We start from the raw sequence: 19,474 nt of genomic DNA, 5'->3' as shown, positions 1-19,474 counted from the left end.
CCTTGCCTTCTACTCGCCTTGCCTCGCCTCGCCTCGCCTTGTACTTGCCTTGCCTCGCCTCGCCTCGCACTTGTCTCACCTCGCTTCGCCTTGTACTGCCTTGCCTTGCCTTGCCTTGCCTTGCCTTGCCTTGCCTTGCCTTGCCTTGCCTTGCCTTGCCTTGCCTTGCCTCGCCTCGCCTCGCCTCGCCTCGCCTCGCCTCGCCTCTGCCTTGCCTTGCCTTGCCTCGCCTCGCCTCGCCTCGCCTCGCCTCGCCTCGCCTCGCCTCGCCTCGCCTCGCCTCGCCTCGCCTCGCCTCGCCTCGCCTCGCCTCGCCTCGCCTCGCCTCGCCTCGCCTCGCCTCGCCTTGCACTTGCCTTGCCTTGCCTTGCCTTGCCTTGCCTTGCCTTGCCTTGCCTTGCCTTGCCTTGCCTTGCCTTGCCTTGCCTTGCCTTGTACTTGCCTTGCCTTGCCTTGCCTTGTACTTGCCTTACCTTGCCTTGCCTTGCCTTGCCTTGCCTTGCCTTGCCTTGCCTTGCCTTGCCTTGTACTTGCCTCGCCTCGCCTCGCCTCGCCTCGCCTCGCCTCGCCTCGCCTTGCCTTGCCTTGCCTTGCCTTGCCTCGCCTTGCCTCTCCTTGCCTTGCCTTGCCTTGCCTTGCCTTGCCTTGTACTTGCCTCGCCTTGCCTTGTACTTGCCTCGCCTCGCCTTGTCTCGCCTCGCCTCGCCTCGTACGTGTACTTGCCTTGCCTTGTACTTGCCTTGTACTTGTCTTGTACTTGCCTTGAACTTGCCGTGCCTTATACTTTCCTTGTACTTGCCTTGTACTTGCCTTGCCTTGCCTTGCCTTGTACTTGCCTTGCCTTGCCTTGCCTTGCCTTGTACTTGCCTTGTACTTGCCTTGCCTTGCCTTGCCTTGTACTTGCCTCGCCTCGCCTCGCACTTGCCTTGCCTTGCCTTGCCTTGTATTTGCCTCGCCTCGCCTCGCCTCGCCTTGCCTTGCCTTGCCTTGCCTTGCCTTGCCTTGCCTTGCCTTGCCTTGCCTTGCCTTGGGTTGTACTTGCCTTGCCTTGCCTTGCCTTGCCTTGTACTTGCCTTGCCTTGCCTTGCCGTGCCTTGCCTTGCCTTGCCTTGCCTTGCCTTGTACTCGCGTTGCCTCGCCTCGCCTCGCCTTGTACTTGCCTTACCTCGCCTCGCCTCGCCCCGCCTCGCATCGCCTCGCCTCGCCTCGCACTTGTCTCCCCTCGACTCGCCTTGCCTTGCTTTGCCTTGCCTTGCCTTGCCTTGGGTTGTACTTGCCTTGCTTTGCCTTGGCCTTGTACTTGCCTTGTACTTGCCTCGCCTCGCCTTGTACTTGCCTTGCCTCGACTTGTACCTGCCTTGCAATTTCCTTGCCTTGCCTTGCCTTGCCTTGCCTTGCCTTGCGTTGCCTCTTCTTGTACTTGCCTTGTACTTGCCTTGTACTTGCCTTGCCTTGCCTTGCCTTGTACTTGTCTTGTACTTAACTTGCCTCTCCTTGCCTTGCCTTGCCTTGCCTTGCCTTGCCTCACCTCGCCTTGTACTTGCCTCGCCTCGCCTTGTACTTGCCTCGCCTCGACTTGTACTTGCCTTGCCATTTCCTTGCCTTAAGTTGCCTTGCCTTGCCTTGCCTTGCCTTGCCTTGCTTTGCCTTGCCTCTTTTTGTACTTGCCTTGTACTTGCCTTCTACTTGCCTTGCCTTGCCTTTTACTTGTCTTGTACTTGCCTTGCCTCGCCTCGCCCGCCTTGCCTTGCCTCGCCTCGCCTTGCACTTGCCTTGCCTCGCCTCGCCTCACCTCGCCTTGTACTGCCTTGCCTTGCCTTGCCTTGCCTTGCCTTGCCATGCCATGCCTTGCCTTGCCTTGCCTTGCCTTGCCTTGTACTTGCCTTGCCTTGTACTTGCCTTGCACTGCCTTGCACTGCCTTGCACTGCCTTGCCTTGCCTTGCCTTGCCTTGCCCTTGCCCTCGCCCTTGCATTTGCACTTGCCCTTGCAGTTGCACTTGTACTTGTACTAGCCTTGCCCTTGCCTTGCCTTGCCTTGCCTCGCCTCGCCTTGCCTTGCCTTGCCTTGCCTTGCCTTGCCTTGCCTTGCCTTGCCTTGCCTTGCCTTGCCTTGCCTTGCCTTGCCTTGCCTTGCCTTGCCTTGCCTTGCCTTGCCTTGCCTTGCCTTGCCTTGTACTTGCCTTGCCTTGCCTTGCCTTGCCTTGCCTTGCCTTGCCTTGCCTTGCCTTGCCTTGCCTTGCCTTGCCTTGCCTTGCCTTACCTTCTACTTGCCTTGCCTTGCCTTCCCTTACCTTGCCTTCTACTCGTCTTGCCTCGCCTCACCTCGCCTTGTACTTGCCTTGCCTCGCCTCGCCTCACACTTGTCTCACCTCGCTTCGCCTTGTACTGCCTTGCCTTGCCTTGCCTTGCCTTGCCTTGCCTTGCCTTGCCTTGCCTTGCCTTGCCTTGCCTTGCCTTGCCTTGCCTTGGGTTGTACTTGCCTTGCCTTGCCTTGCCTTGCCTTGCCTTGTACTTGCCTTGCCTTGCCTTGCCTTGCCTTGCCTTGCCTTGCCTTGCCTTGCCTTGTACTTGCCTCGCCTCGCCTCGCCTCGCCTCGCCTCGCCTCGCCTTGCCTTGCCTTGCCTCGCCTCGCCTTGCCTTGCCTTGCCTCGCCTCGCCTTGTACTTGCCTTGCCGCCTCTCGCCTCGCCTCGCCTCGCCTCGCACTTGGCCTTGGCCTTGGCCTTGGCCTTTTACTTGCCTTGTAATTGCCTTGTACTTGCCTCGCCTCGCCTTGTACTGGCCTCGCCTCGACTTGTACTTGCCTTGCCATATCCTTGCCTTGCCTTGCCTTGCCTTGCCTTGCCTTGCCTTGCCTTGCCTTGTACTCGCCTTGCCTCGCCTCGCCTCGCCTTGTACTTGCCTCGCCTCGCCCCGCATCGCCTCGCCTCGCCTCGCACTTGTCTCACCTCGCCTCGCCTTGTACTGCCTTGCCTTGCCTTGCCTTGCCTTGCCTTGCCTTGCCTTGCCTTGCCTTGCCTTGCCTTGCCTTGCCTTGGGTTGTACTTGCCTTGCCTTGCCTTGCCTTGCCTTGCCTTGCCTTGCCTTGCCTTGCCTTGCCTTGCCTTGCCTTCTACTTGCCTTGCCTTGCCTTGCCTTACCTTGCCTTCTACTCGCCTTGCCTCGCCTCGCCTCGCCTTGTACTTGCCTTGCCTCGCCTCGCCTCGCACTTGTCTCACCTCGCCTCGCCTTGTACTGCCTTGCCTTGCCTTGCCTTGCCTTGCCTTGCCTTGCCTTGCCTTGCCTTGCCTTGCCTCGCCTCGCCTCGCCTTGCCTTGCACTTGCCTTGCCTTGCCTTGCCTCGCCTCGCCTCGCCTCGCCTCGCCTCGCCTCGCCTCGCCTTGCACTTGCCTTGCCTTGCCTTGCCTTGCCTTGCCGTGCCGTGCCGTGCCTTGCCTTGCCTTGCCTTGCCTTGCCTTGCCTTGCCTTGCCTTGCCTTGCCTTGCCTTGCCTTGCCTTGCCTTGCCTTGTACTCGCCTTGCCTCGCCTTGCCTTGCCTTGCCTTGCCTTGTACTTGCCTCGCCTGCCTCGCCTCACCTTGTACTTGCCTTGTACTTGCCTTGCCTTGTACTTGCCTTGTACTTGCCTTGCCTTGCCTTGCCTTGTACTTGCCTTGCCTTGCCTTGCCTTGCCTTGTACTTGCCTTGTACTTGACTTGCCTTGCCTTGCCTTGCCTTGCCTTGCCTTGCCTTGCCTTGCACTTGGACTTTACTCGGACTTGTATTTGCCTTGCCTTTCCTTGCCTTGTACTTGCCTTGCCTTGCCTCGCCTCGCCTCGCACTTGCCTTGCCTCGCCTCGCCTCGCCTTGTACTTGCCTTGCCTTGCCTTGCCTTGCCTTGCCTTGCCTTGCCTTGCCTTGCCTTGTACTCGCCTTGCCTCGCCTCGCCTCCTCTTGTACTTGCCTTGCCTTGCCTTGCCTCGCCTCGCACTTGCCTTGCCTCACCTCGCCTTGCCTTGCCTTGTACTTGCCTTGCCTTGCCTTGCCTTGCCTTGCCTTGCCTTGCCTTGCCTTGCCTTGCCTTGCCTTGCCTTGCCTTGTCTTGTCTTGCCTTGCCTTGTACTTGCCTTGTACTTGCCTTGCCTTGCCTTGTACTTGCCTTGTACTTGCCTTGCCTTGCCTTGCCTTGCCTTGCCTTGCCTTGCCTTGCCTTGCCTTGCCTTGCCTTGCCTTGCCTTGTACTCGCCTTGCCTTGCCTCGCCTCGCCTCGCCTCGCCTCGCCTCGCACTTGCCTTGCACTTGCCTCGCCTCGCCTTGTACTTTCTTGCCTTGCCTTGCCTTGTTGTTGCCTTGCCTTGCCTTGCCTTGCCTTGGACTTGGACTTGGACTTGGACTTGGACTTGGACTTGGACTTGGACTTGGACTTGGACTTGGACTTGGACTTGGACTTGGACTTGGACTTGACTCGGACTTGTACTTGCCTTACCTTGCCTTGCCTTGTACTTGTACTTGCCTTGTACTTGCCTTGCCTTGTACTTGCCTTGCCTTGTACTTGCCTTTCCTTGTACTTGCCTTGCCTTGTACTTGCCTTGCCTTGCCTTGTACTGGCCTTGCCTTGCCTTGTACTGGCCTTGACTTGACTGGACTTGACTTGGACTTGGACTTGGACTTGGACTTGCCGTGCACTTGCCGTGCCTTGCACTTGCCGTGCCTTGTACTTGCCTTAGCTTACACTTGCCATGCCTTGCCTTGCCTGGACTTGGACTTGGACTTGCACTTGCCTTGTACCCATCCCCATGTGATTTTGATCCATCCCCTGGGGGAGAGGGGAGCAGTGAGCAGCAGCGGTGCCACGCTTGGAAATCATTTGGTTATCTAACCCCCCAATTCCAACCCTTAATGCTGAGTGCCAAGCAGGGAGGCAATGGGTCCCATTTTTATAGTCTTTGGTATGACCCGGCCGGGATTTGAACCCACAACCTTCCAGTCTCAGGGCGGACACTCTACTACTAGGCCACTGAACTGGTTATTGTTTATTGTGTGACATTTTGAATACCTTCAGTAAAATTAAGGCCGACTTGTTTTTTATTAAATGAGATTTATTGTCTTCCTTTTGGAAAATTAAACTTTTTAAGACTTGAATTATTATAGTAAATTTCACTGCTTGTTGTCATTCCTAAGCACGCTTGTGTGCGTGTGCTGCAGTGGTGTGAGCTTTGGCATTTGCGGTCCTTTTGATTAGCAAAACAAGAGAACTAATAAATAGCTTCTGTTGGCAGATGACATTTGACTAAATACTTCCCAAATGCGTACAATGTATGCACATGAATGCAGATGGTTCCTGAATGCCTCAGATGACTTTTGCAGCAGCAGGTAGGTAGCTGAAAATATCAGCCTGAGTGTCACACAAGCACAAAGTGCATGCTTTTATGACACTTTGGAGAAACTCCTCTGTGCTATTTCTGTCTTGAAATGTTGTTTTGATTTGGCAGTCGTTTGGACTGCTGAGTTTCAAAACATTCCGGTGGTGTAGCAACACATGTAGACAGACTGGATGGATGGATGGATGGATGGATGGATGGATGGATGGATGGATGGATGGATGGATGGATGGATGGATGGATGGATGGATGGATGGATGGATGGATGGATGGATGGATGGATGGATGGATGGATGGATGGATGGATGGATGGATGGATGGATGGATGGATGGATGGATGGATGGATGGATGGATGGATGGATGGATGGATGGATGGATGGATGGATGGATGGATGGATGGATGGATGGATGGATGGATGGATGGATGGATGGATGGATGGATGGATGGATGGATGGATGGACAACATTTTGACAGATGACTGCAACCATGCATTTCTAGTAGTAATTGTTTAGGCAGAATGTTTAGTAAAATTAAATTAGGTTCCATTTGATGTTTGAGTGTATCACTCAAGCCCCCACCTTTGATTCATTTTGCAGCCATTTCAAACCCATTTGTTTCTGGAGTATTACTCGAGGTGTGATTTAATTGCGCCCCCCTCCCACCCGAACACTTGCCCGTATCTTTCCACAACACATTTCAACTGCTGCCCCGCCACATATCCGAATCCCTCAACAATGACGAGCTTTTCTTTCCCTCATAGAGGACGGAATTAAAATTCAAAGGCAGCAGAGGAACTTCCAAGAATTTCTTGTGTACGTCTGGGTGTGTGTGCGTGCATGCGCGCGTACACGCACGCTTGTGCGTGTGTGGTGGGGGTAAGAAAAAATAAAAACACTTGACTGATTTTAATCACATTCTTATTTGTTTCAGTTTAGAGCTTGGCATGGCTTGTATGGCGCTGCGTGGAGAATTAAATAAAAAAAAAACTTGCCATTTTGTTATCATGATGCAACAGCGCCATCTTGCATGGGAAGATGACTATGACGTATTCTGCATTCATTCATGAAGACGACGGGGGGGAAATGCTTCTCTCATAGGAAATAATGTAAATGTAAGCCAAATTATTCCCATCATAAAATCTCTATTAAGGGTTGTATAAATAAATTTGACTTGACTAGAAAATACTCTGTCTTTTTTAATGTTTTTCCTCCACACTCTGTGTTCTGTTCTCTCTCACTCACACAAACACTCATGGGCTTTTTTTTTTTTATTGCTTTTCCAACAATCATAACGATGACGTGAGGTGCCAGAGGCTGAGCTGCACTGTAATTGCTGAGGGAGTAAAGCACGAGGCAAATTCTGAGTATGTTCCAGGTGGTCGACATGTGTTCTGTGTTGTTGTCTTTCTCTTCAATGGTGGTTATTAAAAATGTACGCGGTCCCGACAAGCCGACCCCCTACGTCATTAAAATTTAGTGACAGTATAGCCTCAGGTGAGTTTCAGGTTGGGGATGAATTTTTTAGGAGCTACACAATAGATAGACAGCTGAGTGCTCTGGCCTGTGTGTGTACGCCTTCATCATCATGCTACTGCTTCTGCTGCCGACGTGGTGTTTTTAAAACCAATGTTGACTTTACGTGAGACAAAAAGTCTAAGATGACGCTCCGGGTGGCTCCGCTTGTTTATTTCATGCTGCTTGTCGACACAGTGGCGGATCAAAAAGGTGAGTTTGTTATCACAGCTTGCACACACCTTCTACAAGGTTGCACCTGAATGTGCCACTTTAGGATTTTAATGCGTAAGATGAATTCTGAGTTTAAATGGAAGAAATTGTGACCCGAATGAAAACTATATACATTCGGTTAATTTGATCTTTTAAGGTGTTAAATGTGGCGGCATCCTCTCGGCGGCGTCCGGCAACCTGTCCAGTCCAAACTTCCCGGGCCTTTACCCGTACAACATCCGCTGTTCCTGGCTCATTGTTGTGCCGGAAGGTTCCTCGGTGCTGCTCACCTTCCAACACTTTGAACTGGAGTACCACTCCAGCTGTGCCTATGACCATGTTAAGATCTACAACGGTGTAGCCGGCGATGAAGGCAACCTTCTGGGCACCTTTTGTGGCGACGCACCCCCGCCGGCCTTCACTTCGTCCTGGAACGTCATGTCGGTCATCTTCCGCTCGGACCGTCACGTGGCGCACAGGGGCTTCAGTTTGGGCTACAGGAAAGGTATATGTCAGTGATAGTTAAATGATTTTACTTTTTAGTTAACTGGACTCTTTTTTTCGTGCAGATATGTGCGGCGGGGTGCTAACAGGCCTTTCGGGCGTCATCTCCAGCCCGGGTTACCCCGCGGAGTACAGCAACGACGCCGACTGCACGTGGCTCATACACGTCTCCAACACCAGCGCCGTCACGCTTCTCTTCTTGGATTTCCAGATGGAAAACAATGAGGGGTGCCATTTTGACTACGTGGCCCTGTTTGACGGCCCCACGGTGGCGCATCGCCACCTGGGTACGTACTGCGGGGCCAACAAGCCTCCCGCCACCGTCACCACCACCAACCAATTGCTGCTCGTCTTCAAATCTGACTTTAACATCGGTGGGCGGGGCTTCAAGGCCTATTACTACTCAGGTAGGTCATTTTGTAGCTATTCCAAAATGTGTGCAATCTCTGGTTTAGAAGGCCAAGTTGTTCCCCGTGTGTCCGTAGGCGAATGCCAGCAAGTGCTTTCGGACGTGTGCGGCAACTTCAGCAGCCCAAACTTCCCGCAGATCTATCCAAACAACATCAACTGCCACTGGAGTATTTCGCTAGCGGCTGGCTACCGCATCAAGCTCTTCTTCCCTGTCATGGACCTGGAAGGCCGCAACAGCCTCACGGATGAGTGCGACTACGACTGGGTGGCCGTGTACGACGGGGAGCGGCAGTCGGCAGACGCGCTCCTCGGACGCTGGTGCGGCGCCGAGAGGCCGTCGTCGCTCGTCTCCCGGGGCAACAAGATGCTGGTGGTGCTGAGCACCGACAGGGATGAGGCGCACAGAGGCTTCACTGCTTCTTATCTTGGAGGTATGCTTGACTGGCTACCAAATACGTAGTGTCTATTTTTGTATCATGTTACCAAAGTTGCATGGCCTTCCGTAGTGGTGCCCGTCAACGTGAGTTGCACCAGGTCAGAGTTCACCATCCTAATACCCCAGCACTCGTTACCCCAGTTGGACCGCGAACGCATCTACCTAGGCAACCCCACGTGCACCGCCCAGCTGACGGCCACCTCTTACAAGATCCTCGCCCAATTCGTCAACTGCGGCACGGCCAGTCAGAAGCACCGTAACGTCACCATGCTGGTCAACAAGCTCTACATTGACTTTTCTGACGGCGAGCGGCGCAACGTGCAGGAGTACAAAGTGCAGTGTGATGCCATGCGCAAGGTGGCCTCGGCGTCCATCGTCTCGGCCGAGGAGCGCCGGCTCGAGCGGGAAGCCGTGAGTGGCGAGGCTTCCGCCGGAGGGGGCGGGCTGGGGCGCGCCGACGTCGAGCCCCACGACCTCAGCGATATCGTCTTCATTAGTATCTGCGTCCTCGCTGTCATCCTCATGGTGATCGCCATTGTCTGGCTCGTGTTGCTTTAGCAGCCTATGCTCGTTCGTAAAAAAAATTCTTTTTATAACAATGTATACTACCAGGATATCCTCCAAATGTGTGAAAGTTTATTTTTAATTCACACTTTCAATACAGTATAAAAACAAAGCATAATTAAGAATAAAAAAAATACATCACCAATCATAAATTGCATATTTACATTCAACACAACATAAAAAGCTTATCGCTTATACTTGGACACTAGCTGGGCAACCGAGGCATGATCCCGCTTTAGCTTCGCTCTGAGCTCAGGCTGCCGTTTGAAGGCGAACACCAGCGTCCGTACTGTCCTCCGGTACGAGCCGCTGACAAGCCAACCGCTCTGGTGGAACACTTCCCTCTCAGTGTTGTCCACCAGGCCGCAGTCCTCCTGGCAGGCAAGAGTGGAAATACATACAAAAAGGAACAAATGCTCAGTTAACAGTTGCACCACGTGGTTGGCGAAGATGGAGGAGAAAAATTGATGCACCACCTCAGAAGATGATGCCAGCCCTCACCTTGAGCTCCAGTGCTTCAGCCAGAAGTCTCCTGGCATTGCTCCTAAGGCCTTCCGATTGCTTGTCCGAGTGCACCTCGATAGACGGCTTATTGGAATTCTCCTCCACAAACGTCCTCCAGGCAGTGTACACTCCGGAAGCCGCCAAGCTCACTTCAGGCTCTGGGTGCTTCCGCAATTTGTTGACGGTGTGACCTATGGTAGGCAAAGATTTTTTTTTACAGGTTAAAAGTGAAGACTTTAAATAAATCTCGTTGTGTTATTATGGAAGACAACTGAAGTGGATGTTTGTTTACGAATCCCTCCACAATGTTTTGCTTAATGTTACCTATTTTGGTTGACTTCAGCACCTCCTTGGAGGGCATCTTCTTGCTCAAAGCGTCCAAGGCACTCAGCATGTTGTCCCTGCTCTGTCCTGGCAGCTCCAGTGTGGATTTATAGCGCAATATGTCCTCAATGACGACCACCCTCTGTAGATAAAGTATTATTAGGTTGCTCATATTTGGGTTGTATTCAAGGATAGCATGCATGCAGAAAAACAACAACAAAATAACCCACTCGTAAGGATTCTATGGTGGTTTGCTTGTAATTCTTCTCGGTACTCCTCGACGTTTTGGGCCTCTCTACTTTAGGTAGCCGCACCACAAACTTGTCCATCTTAAGAGTAGCTTGATAAAATGTTCACGTGAGGTTGGAACAGATTAAAAACATTTGCTGCTAAAGCTAGCCGTAGCTAGCAACACAGTGCTACTAATGTTGCATTTGATGTTATCGGAAATATAAGTTATACCAGGGTTAAATTATGGGAGTTGCCTGATATTTTTGTTTTATTCTTTGTGGTTTTATTATTCTGAATTGAATATTAAAACACATTGTGATTACTCCACGCTTAATTTTGATTTATTTCAGCGTGAAATTAGAATAAGTGTATATGCAGCGGGCACGCAAAAAAAATGACAACGAAAGTCAGGGATTTTCAAATTTTCATGCTGTTTAGGTTGTAGCTCTTTTTTATTTTATCAATCAGAATCTTTCTTACGCTTAGAGGCTATTTGATTCACGGTTTGTCATATCTTCCCAAAATAATCTTGGCATGAAACGTACTGAATTTAAAAATTCCCGAGTTAATAAATGCATCAAAATATTTCCAGAATGTCTCGCGAGAGCGACTGCCTGGCCTGTAAACAATGAGAACTCGTGAGAGGATATGTTCTCGCGAGGCCTTGGTCGGATTAAGCTGGAAGAGGAAGCGACCGTGTTTGTTTTGTTTGGGGTTTGTTTTGAGCAGCACACGAAATGGCGACTGCGTCTACAATCGTATTCTTTTTGGGACTCTTTGGGACTTTGGTGGCAGCGTCCTCGGACGTGTTCGACAGCGTTTTGGGAAGCACGGCATCTTGCCATAGGTCTTGTGAAATGACCTATACTTTACACACTTATCCGCGGGTGAGTAATTGGCTAGCTTCAGTTGGATAAAAGCAGGTTTTAGCCTACTTTGATATAACGTCATGATAGTGCATTTCAATGGGCGTTTTTTGTTTGTTCGTAGGAAGAGGAACTCTACGCTTGTCAACGAGGCTGCCGTTTGTTCTCTATTTGCCAATTTGTTCGTGACAGTAAAGACTTGAATCGGACCTTAGTCGACTGTCAGTCAAGTAAGAGAAAATGTCCGACTTTATACGTATAATGTCACTGGGTTTTACATTCATCGGGTTCAAAGTTGGGGGAAATTTACATATCTTTTGATTCAAAGGAGAGTCATTTGCGCTGTAAACAGTGTTGCGTTTCCTTTGTGTCTTTGTAATCCTTTTTTGAATTCTCTTACAGCCTGTCACGAAGCCTACACGCAGGTGATCGAGCAGTATGCATGCAACTTGGGCTGCAACAACCAGCTTCCTTTAGCCCAGCAGCGCCATAAACAGGTGCACACAATATGTCTGCCCTAATATGGAACTTGTCTTGTCAGTCAGGATCAATATGTTTACAAAGGGAAGCTGATATCAAAAGCACTTTCGTATCACCTCTAAGCACGTCTTACATCGTCCTGAAAAAGAAGTGGCTGACAGATTATTTGATGCCAATGCGTCTATAAATGACTTGTTAAGCATTCATGAGACTGCTTGTTAGATTTTACTGTCGACTGAGATTGCGTGAGATGAATTCTCAAATCAAAATATGCTACGATTCTGGGTAGGTATTTTAATTCATGCCCGCTTTCACGTTTCCCGGTCAGGTTGCATCTTGATAAGCTACATTCTATTTCAACACACAATTAAGTCTTAACTTGAAAGTCAACCCCCCCAAACATTTGTTCCGTCAACAAATGGGTGAATTTGAGTGCCTTCCTTTCATATATTTAGCTTGAAGCGATGGTGCCGAGGATTCACCTGCTCTACCCGTTGATGGTTGTGCAACGCTTCTGGGAGGACATGATGAATCAGGCGCACGGCTTCATCACTAATACATGGACCTTTTATCTCCAGGCTGACGACGGCAAAGTTGTCATTTTCCAGGTGAGTGATGCTACGAGGGGAAAAACAAGAATATGGAATCCTGTGTGTTTGTCAGACTGAATCCTTATTCAAATCTGTTTTTCCCCTCAGTTTGAATCTGAGAAAGAAGATGATACAGAGAACGTACAGACGACGTGTAAGCTCTTATTTTCAAGAAAGAAAATAGTCTTACTTTTGTGTGATTTTTTTTTTTTTGGTCTTCTTTCAAGTCTCTGATGTGAATAGCCCAGTTTACAAAGACTACCAGCGCACGCTCATCCAAGAGAGGGATCGTGACATGAGTGCCGACCGCAGCTACTACAATTACAACATTTTCAGCTGCCTCTCAAGGTTGTGTACCTCAACACAATTTTTTTTTTTTTGCGCATTCTCGGAATTAACATTCATGTCTTCAGGAAGCGGGGAAGGCTGCACTTGGAGGCAAAATCATATATTCTTCTTATGTGAAGAAACAGGAACACAAAATTAATTAACTCTTATGAAAAGAAAAAAAAATGTTTTGTAAATGGCCTGAAAGGACACTAAGCAGAGGTTGAAACATTTGCTCCTCAGGAACCCTTGGCTGCCAGGCTGGATTCTCACCACCACCCTGGTACTGTCTGTGCTGGTCCTTGTCTGGATCTGCTGTGCCACCGTGGCCACTGCTGTGGACCAGTATGTGCCGGCTGAGGTCAGTTGCTGTGAGACCTTTGGGGATAACTCTCGTTACTTTTAACAGAGCAATGACACACGAGATATTGTGGTTACTTTGACTTTGGAGTTTAATTTGTTACGTGACAACATTTTATTTTTCAGAAATTGAGCATCTACGGCGACAGGGATTTCTTCTCAACGCAGAAGCTGGTGCCGTACCCGGCATCCTCCCTGCTCGTCATCACCTCCAAAGGGCAAGAAGATGGCGAGGAGGCAGGGCCTCTTCTTCCAAAAGTGGACCTCGGCCAGTCTGACGTCTAAAAAAACCTAAATGAGTGTGGTGATGTAAAAACTTTTAATTCCACTTGTGGTCGCATTAAGAAACTTTGTCAAATGTTTCTAAAATTGATTCCTTACGCCCCTTTTGGTGCTTTTCAAACGGGTTGTATGATGGTACTGCAATGCCAATACAAACCGCCTTCTATATATTTTGCATTTGGTGGCTGTGCTTATTTTATTAAAAGCTGTGACTTCTTTTGAATTGATTTCATCCAGGCACTCGATGTTTCAACAAAATGACAAATGAAATGCGATAAGCTAAATCCGCTCACCTGGCTGGTTCTTGTTGTCCCACTGCCATAAACTGTACTTGACAGATCTTAATAAAATAATTTGCTCTTTTTGAACCCAACAGTGACTGTGGGTCCTTCTGTTCTCAACGGAATGGGTGAAGATGAACTGAACAAAATAACACAAACGGTACAAAATAATTTTATTTCTACGACCGCCTCACAGTTAGAAGGGTGCGGGTTCGGTAACCCTAACCCTCCCTGTGTGGAGTTTGCATGTTCTCCCCGGGCCCATGTGGGTTTTCTCCGGGCACTCCGGTTTCCTCCCACATCCCAAAAACATGCTTGGTAAATCGTCCCTAGGTGTGAGTGCGAATGGTTGTTTGTCTCTGTGAGCCCTGCGATTGGCTGGCAACCAGTTCTGGGTGTCCCCCGCCTTCTGTCCGATGACTGCTGGGATAGGCTCCAGCATGCCCACGTCCCCCATGGGGACAAGTGGTACAGATAATGGATGGATGGATAAAAGATAACTGAACAAAACAACTGTACAGTCCTTGCGACGATGCATCTCAGTATAGGTCCAACAAATCCATGGCGTCAGGCGTCAACACCGACGAGGAGGCGCGTTTCGTCGGCGGACTAGCTGTCAAACCGTCACTGCACTTTTCCGACATCCGCTTCCTTTTGCCCGTTGCGATCTGGCAAGTTCTGTCGGAGGAGGCGCCGTCTGCGATGCTACCCGCTGGAGGTTTGTAGAAATGCAGACGTTGTTTCTCAGGTGTTACAGCTTCATCGCGACACAACGGTGTCGAGTTCAACACTTCTTGGACAAACTTTTGCCTGCCGACTTCAAAATGTAAAATTAATAATGGCGGTTTTTGAACTGCTCGTTGAAAGCACAATGGAGCAATACTTACAAAAGCGAAGTGCTGATATTCTGGACTCGTCGAGTTTCTTCTGTTTCGACATTTGCGTTCCGCTTGTTTCCCACTGATTTACAACCTTACACATTTGAATATGAGACATTGGTCACACAACAATTCACGAAAAACGTCAACCCTGTTACCTGCTCTGCCCATCCTTGTGTTTTACATTCTGAGTGGTCAAAGACATCCAGCGCCTTTTCGGAATAAATCAGGCCCAGCAGCTCCCACGTGCAGGAATTAAGTCTTGCGCTAAACTGCAAAGGACAAAATTATTTTTTGTTTAAGCTAAGCGCTAATACGAACTAAGTGTGCCCTCAAGCACCTTTATGCTGGTGCCAGATGCATCCAGTTTTTCCAGCTTGGGAAGGCACTTCAGGTAGCGGAGAGCCCTCTCAGAAATGGGGTTATCTGGATTAGAGAAATAATTGCAAACCAAGACTCATACAGAGTGTAAAATTCGAAATGGCGACCCCAAGTGGACAACAATAATACCTGCATCTCAAGCAAACATGTCATGGGTAACGAAACTAGTTATTTTCATTCTTCCCTCTCAAAATGGGAACTTACGTGAAACATCCAGGCACTGAAGACAGTCCAGTCCTTTCTTCATTATTCTCACAGGCGCCATCAGTCGCCGCAGGCCATCATCTGACAGGCCGTTGCCACCAATGAAGAGCTGACTCAAGCATCTACAAAAGGAGAGAAGGCCGAAAAGAAAAAAGATGGGCACAGCGAGCCTTGACCCTAGGGCAGTTTATCACCTCGCAAGTGAGGCCGACGTCAGGTGCTGGAATATCTCATGGTTGTCGCCCAGTCGGCAGCCGAACAGGTCTAAACGTTTCAAGCTGTGGAAGGTCTTGATGTCAGCCATACGTTCGCTCAGTAGAGGAAACCTGAGGCACACAAGGATCACATCACGTAAACTTCATCCACCATGAATAATCTTTTGAAGGTCATCAAAGGACCGATACAAATTTGCAGCCCGATAACATCTAATACCGACACGTCAACTAAAGACAAACCAAAGGGTGGGTCAGACCTGTTCCTGAGGCAGAGGGAACCGAGCACCGTGTCGCCATAGGCGTCGCCAAAGAGCTGCAGAACTTTGGGGGAGACTTCCTGGTTCAGAAATACACGGTTTTCCTTCGCGGCCACGAACAGCCTGTCCCCGATCTGTTCTGGGAAGCCCACCAGCGAGTCCACGTGCTGCACGTTGCACACCACAAAGAGCAGCGTGATGTCAAACAGTGACTTGCTGCTGTAGCGCAGGCTGCCCTCAGCGTTGTACGTGGACACGAAGTGCTCCTTCCGAAGTACCAGCGGGTTGGTCCGCCGACAGGATGAAGACGGAGACGTGGAGGAGGCCATCACCGGCCTCCAGAGCATGATGTCGCTGACACGACGCAGGTGGCCTCTTTCTCGTACGTACACGCTGCTGGCGTCCATTGTTGGTGTCGACCTTCACAACAACATCAAGTTAATATGTGTTTCTGTCCAATTAAAATGAAATAAAAAAGCACCGCAGTTGGGTGGCAGAGCCGACTTTCGAATTGACTGGGGTTTGAGTGTTTTGCTTTTGTGCTGTCAAAATAAAAGCTCTGCGACGAGAAACATCACAGTTTTATCATGAACACACGTTAAAGACGACACAATCTTTCTTTGCCGTCCAAAACGTAATTAAATATGCCATAGTTAGAATATCGTTGATTTTTAAGTTTCAATTTGATTTTCTTTACTTGAATTACCTTTTCTTTTGAAAATTCACCCTGATGTCTGTTTTAAAAGTATGGTGTCAAAATAAAGGCTACTGACTACAAAAGTAGTTTCATCATGAACGTAGAGCAAATAATTAAAATAAATAGTAGTATTTTCATCCCCAACTTGTATCTTCGTAGCCTTTCATTTAATCAGATTTTTATTAACGATTGAAGCAAGGTAAATATCATTTTGAAAAACCACTAACAGGAAGTTGGTCTGTTTACAAAGCTTAAACATCCGGGTCCTGCTTCCGTCAACGTAAGCTAACGACTGGGGCACGATTTTTGTATCGTGCATGGTTAAAGTGAGCATTTTATTTACTTTTCTGGTCAAATTGTCCTCCAGACTTTCTCATACACAACTTAAAAGTACTGCTTATTTATTTCAACGTGAGTATATAACGTATCGTCCTCGTTTCTACAGTGTAGACGTGCTAACAAGTAGCCAAGTTGAAACGCTTGCTTGTTGGCGTGTTTCTTTATCTATTGCTATGGAAGACACCTCTAAACTGTGATTTGTTATTTATTTCCTCTCAGTTTCCCCAAAAAAGGTACTCGGGACCTGTTTCGTCTCAAATAGTAATCCGACAACTTCCTGTCTGACTGGTTGGCATAGATGGCGGCTGCGAACGACCCTTTTCAATTTCAAGGTAGGTGACGTCATTCGTCGTCAACTTTTGAGTCTTCATTGTTGCTCAAAAATGGCACAGCAGATGATGTACATTGCACATATGTGTGATATTATAATGTTTTTTTTGTGACTTAATTGTGGTATTATAAGTGTGGTAAGTTCCCACTGAATGTCAAGTGAAGCTGAATTGTATTTTGTCTTTTAATGTCACGATTTAAGAATTCGAAGAGAGCAATCTGCTAGTAGCTGCTAGCGACTCAACTGCTATCGACATCGAGGATGATTTTATAAACCAGAAGTCCCTCGGTGGTGCTGTTCCCAGTGGTGATGAAGATCCCATGGAGGAAGATGACAAAGCTGAGGCAAGATTCTGGTTATATTTATATGTGATGATTATTATGTTGTTGGGGGATTTTAATTCAATAATGCTTCATTTTAATAATTTATTGTACATTCTAGCTTCTCTCAGGGGAGAAGAAAAGCCCAGCTTTCTGGACTTTTGAGTACTACCAACAGTTTTTCAATGTTGACACACGGCATGTAAGTATTGTAACTGAAACCACAAAATGTGTTGTTTTGTATTAAACAAAAACATCTATAAATGTAAACTAGCTTGAGTGATTTTCAACTCACGGGACAGTCAGAAATAAATGGAAGTCCTATCAAGTGACTTTTATCTCAGGTGACGGAAAGGATTGTTGGCTCAGTGCTGCCTTGGCCGGGAAAGAACTTCATCAATGTGTACCTTCGTCGAAATCCCGATCTCTACGGTAAGCATGCAAATATAGCTTCCAATTTATGAATTTACACTTTAATCTGATATTCCTAATACGCTCATGACTCCTCTCAGGACCATTCTGGATCTGCACCACTCTTGTGTTTGCCATCGCCATCAGTGGTAACCTCTCCACCTTCCTGGTGAACCTGGGCAAGCCAAGCTACAGGTACACACCTGAGTTTGGAAAAGGTAAGCACCAAAAAAAGAACTCAGCTCCACAAAGTCAAAGCTTGACCAAAACATTTTACGAGTGCCCCTACTTGCAGAGACGTATATTCTCATAGCTTTCATGTTTTCTTTCCCCCACCCCAGTTTCCATAGCTGCTACAGCCATCTTCAGCTATGCTTGGCTAGTACCACTCGCCATATGGGGTTTTCTGCTGTGGAGGAACAACAAGATCATGAACTTGGTCTCGTATTCCTTCATTGAGATTGTTTGTGTGTATGGATACTCTCTTTCCATATACATTCCTGCAGTGGTGAGTTTCATGTCCAAAGTTGTCCATGTCCATTTTCTCCCTCCGATCATATTTGTTAACTTGTTCTCATTGCCCACACAAGGTTCTGTGGATAATCCCGGTCGAGTGGCTGCGGTGGCTCACCATCGTGGTGGCGCTCTGCCTATCGGGCTCCGTCCTGGTCATCACCTTCTGGCCCGCCGTCCGCGACGACAAGCCCAATGTGATCGCGGCAGTCATGTCTGCCGTCGTGATGCTCAATGCCCTGCTAGCCGTTGGCTGCAAAGTAAACACGCACATACAGTGAACATCTTTAAACCTCTCTTTTTTTCCTCATTACCCGTAGCTACATAGTGACTAGCTAGCTAGCGGGTGTCACGTGTCCTATTACTTTGGCTTAATTGGTCTGTGCGGTTGATTCTAATATCTGCATGGTTGAGCTGCTGTTTACGTCGTTCTTGTTGTCCTCCATTTTAGATGTATTTCTTCAGCGAAGAAGAACTGTTGCCAGCGCGCACCAATCTTTCAACGACACCAATGCTCCACCCGCACACGACATGAGAAGTTGTTCGAAGGTACACACTTTTTTTTTTTTTTTTTTTTAATACCGTGGCCTACTATTTCATGTCCTCGTGTTCGAATGAGGACAACACTCGACACCGCACTTGCCTCGACATGATTTCTCCTCGCCAACGCAAGTGTCAACCTTGTGTTGTTGTCCCCCCTCCCCCCTCCCCTCTCCCAAACTGCAGCGTCTCCTGTTGCCTTACTCGAGAGAATCGTGTTGCCTTGCGGTGGTGAAGTCAAGGGCTGTGTGGATTTCACCTCCTAACCTACTTGTACGGGGGTACGCTTGGTGCATCGCTGCCAAGTATGTTCTTTGTAACGGGATGGGCAAGACATGGTGCTCTGGGTTTCTATTTAACGCCAAAACACGACCAATCTTAAAGGTGTTTGGAACGGCATCGATGACATTTTAGATGCCGTTTATTGCATATTGTGGTAGTGGGATTCGGACAGTTCGTCCATACTGAACGGATGTCTTGAATTTTATTTACTGCTCTTAAGATACCATGTCAACAAATGTATGGAAGCTATTAATGTCACACTGACGCAGCGACAAACAAATATAAAATCAGTTAATTATAACTCATGAATTTATGAAGAGGAAATGTACTGTAGCAAAAAGTCTTGACAGTTGTCAAAGAACAGGGATGTAATTTTACAAGAATAAGTTTGTAGTATTATGAGAAACAAGGTTATAATTTATTAAGAATCAGGATCTGATTTTCCAAGAGGACTCGTAATATTAGATTTTTGTTGAATGACAACTTTCTCCTTGTAATGCTATAATATTGTAAATTAGTACTTTTTTCTTGAAAATGCAACTTTATTCTCTAGACAACTTAATTCTTGCATTATTTCTATATATAGTCATTCTTTGACTATAACAACTTTGTTCTTAAAACACTATTTCTTTTTTCCTGTGTGGCCCCAATACATTCGTACATAAAGCCCTTGTAAATTTCCACAAATGTTGCATCTTTTATTTAATAATTCATGTTTGCTGATTAACAAGCCACATTATTTAAAAATGTATGAATTTGCTGGTGGAAATATTAAATTTATTTAAAAAAAAACCAACTTCCATCACTGTGATTTGGGCAGCCAGTTTAAATAAACACTAAGTCAATATGAACACCAGCCTA

The 19,474-nt window shown here is 48.2% G+C and overlaps 5 protein-coding genes across 7 annotated transcripts; 3 read left to right on the top strand and 2 right to left on the bottom strand.

Annotated features, from left to right (window-relative positions):
* The first annotated feature begins 7,018 nt into the window (after positions 1-7,018).
* cdcp2 (CUB domain containing protein 2) lies at positions 7,019-9,027 on the top strand. Its single transcript, XM_088396539.1, has 5 exons — positions 7,019-7,085; positions 7,243-7,590; positions 7,655-7,996; positions 8,075-8,431; positions 8,507-9,027. The coding sequence occupies exons 1-5, from the start codon at positions 7,019-7,021 to the stop codon at positions 8,992-8,994; spliced, it is 1,602 nt and encodes a 533-aa protein (XP_088252665.1). The 3' UTR covers positions 8,995-9,027.
* Positions 9,028-9,052: 25 nt separating this feature from the next.
* Positions 9,053-10,279, bottom strand: tceanc2 (transcription elongation factor A (SII) N-terminal and central domain containing 2). Its single transcript, XM_088396562.1, has 4 exons — positions 10,059-10,279; positions 9,829-9,970; positions 9,502-9,695; positions 9,053-9,374 (listed from the first exon to the last, which is right to left on the bottom strand). Exons 1-4 carry the CDS (start codon positions 10,155-10,157, stop codon positions 9,186-9,188), a joined length of 624 nt encoding a protein of 207 aa, XP_088252688.1. The 5' UTR covers positions 10,158-10,279; the 3' UTR covers positions 9,053-9,185.
* Positions 10,280-10,765: 486 nt separating this feature from the next.
* On the top strand, positions 10,766-13,337 carry tmem59 (transmembrane protein 59). The gene is made up of 8 exons (XM_088396556.1): positions 10,766-10,946; positions 11,050-11,155; positions 11,328-11,422; positions 11,861-12,013; positions 12,104-12,149; positions 12,223-12,343; positions 12,566-12,683; positions 12,809-13,337. The coding sequence occupies exons 1-8, from the start codon at positions 10,797-10,799 to the stop codon at positions 12,965-12,967; spliced, it is 948 nt and encodes a 315-aa protein (XP_088252682.1). The 5' UTR covers positions 10,766-10,796; the 3' UTR covers positions 12,968-13,337.
* Positions 13,338-13,401: 64 nt separating this feature from the next.
* On the bottom strand, positions 13,402-15,733 carry lrrc42 (leucine rich repeat containing 42). The gene is made up of 7 exons (XM_088396555.1): positions 15,181-15,733; positions 14,903-15,034; positions 14,709-14,830; positions 14,464-14,549; positions 14,282-14,395; positions 14,133-14,217; positions 13,402-14,062 (listed from the first exon to the last, which is right to left on the bottom strand). The coding sequence occupies exons 1-7, from the start codon at positions 15,585-15,587 to the stop codon at positions 13,785-13,787; spliced, it is 1,224 nt and encodes a 407-aa protein (XP_088252681.1). The 5' UTR covers positions 15,588-15,733; the 3' UTR covers positions 13,402-13,784.
* yipf1 (Yip1 domain family, member 1) lies at positions 15,301-19,464 on the top strand. 3 transcript variants are annotated; one of them, XM_088396560.1, is made up of 10 exons: positions 15,301-15,562; positions 16,436-16,548; positions 16,749-16,891; positions 16,989-17,069; positions 17,212-17,299; positions 17,380-17,496; positions 17,620-17,786; positions 17,869-18,051; positions 18,243-18,340; positions 18,518-19,464. In XM_088396560.1, the coding sequence occupies exons 2-9, from the start codon at positions 16,515-16,517 to the stop codon at positions 18,324-18,326; spliced, it is 897 nt and encodes a 298-aa protein (XP_088252686.1). In that variant the 5' UTR covers positions 15,301-15,562; positions 16,436-16,514; the 3' UTR covers positions 18,327-18,340; positions 18,518-19,464. The 3 variants fall into 3 exon arrangements, with proteins under 3 accessions (XP_088252686.1, XP_088252685.1, XP_088252684.1); XM_088396559.1 differs by lacking the exon at positions 15,301-15,562 and adding an exon at positions 16,087-16,203; XM_088396558.1 differs by lacking the exon at positions 15,301-15,562 and adding an exon at positions 16,120-16,288.
* The last annotated feature ends 10 nt before the right edge of the window (positions 19,465-19,474 follow it).

This window comes from Syngnathus floridae, chromosome 14 (assembly GCF_059516105.1).
Source record: "Syngnathus floridae isolate MCC-2025c chromosome 14, RoL_Sflo_1.0, whole genome shotgun sequence".
NCBI lineage: Eukaryota > Metazoa > Chordata > Actinopteri > Syngnathiformes > Syngnathidae > Syngnathus > Syngnathus floridae.
This window is presented reverse-complemented; position numbering and strand designations above follow the sequence as displayed.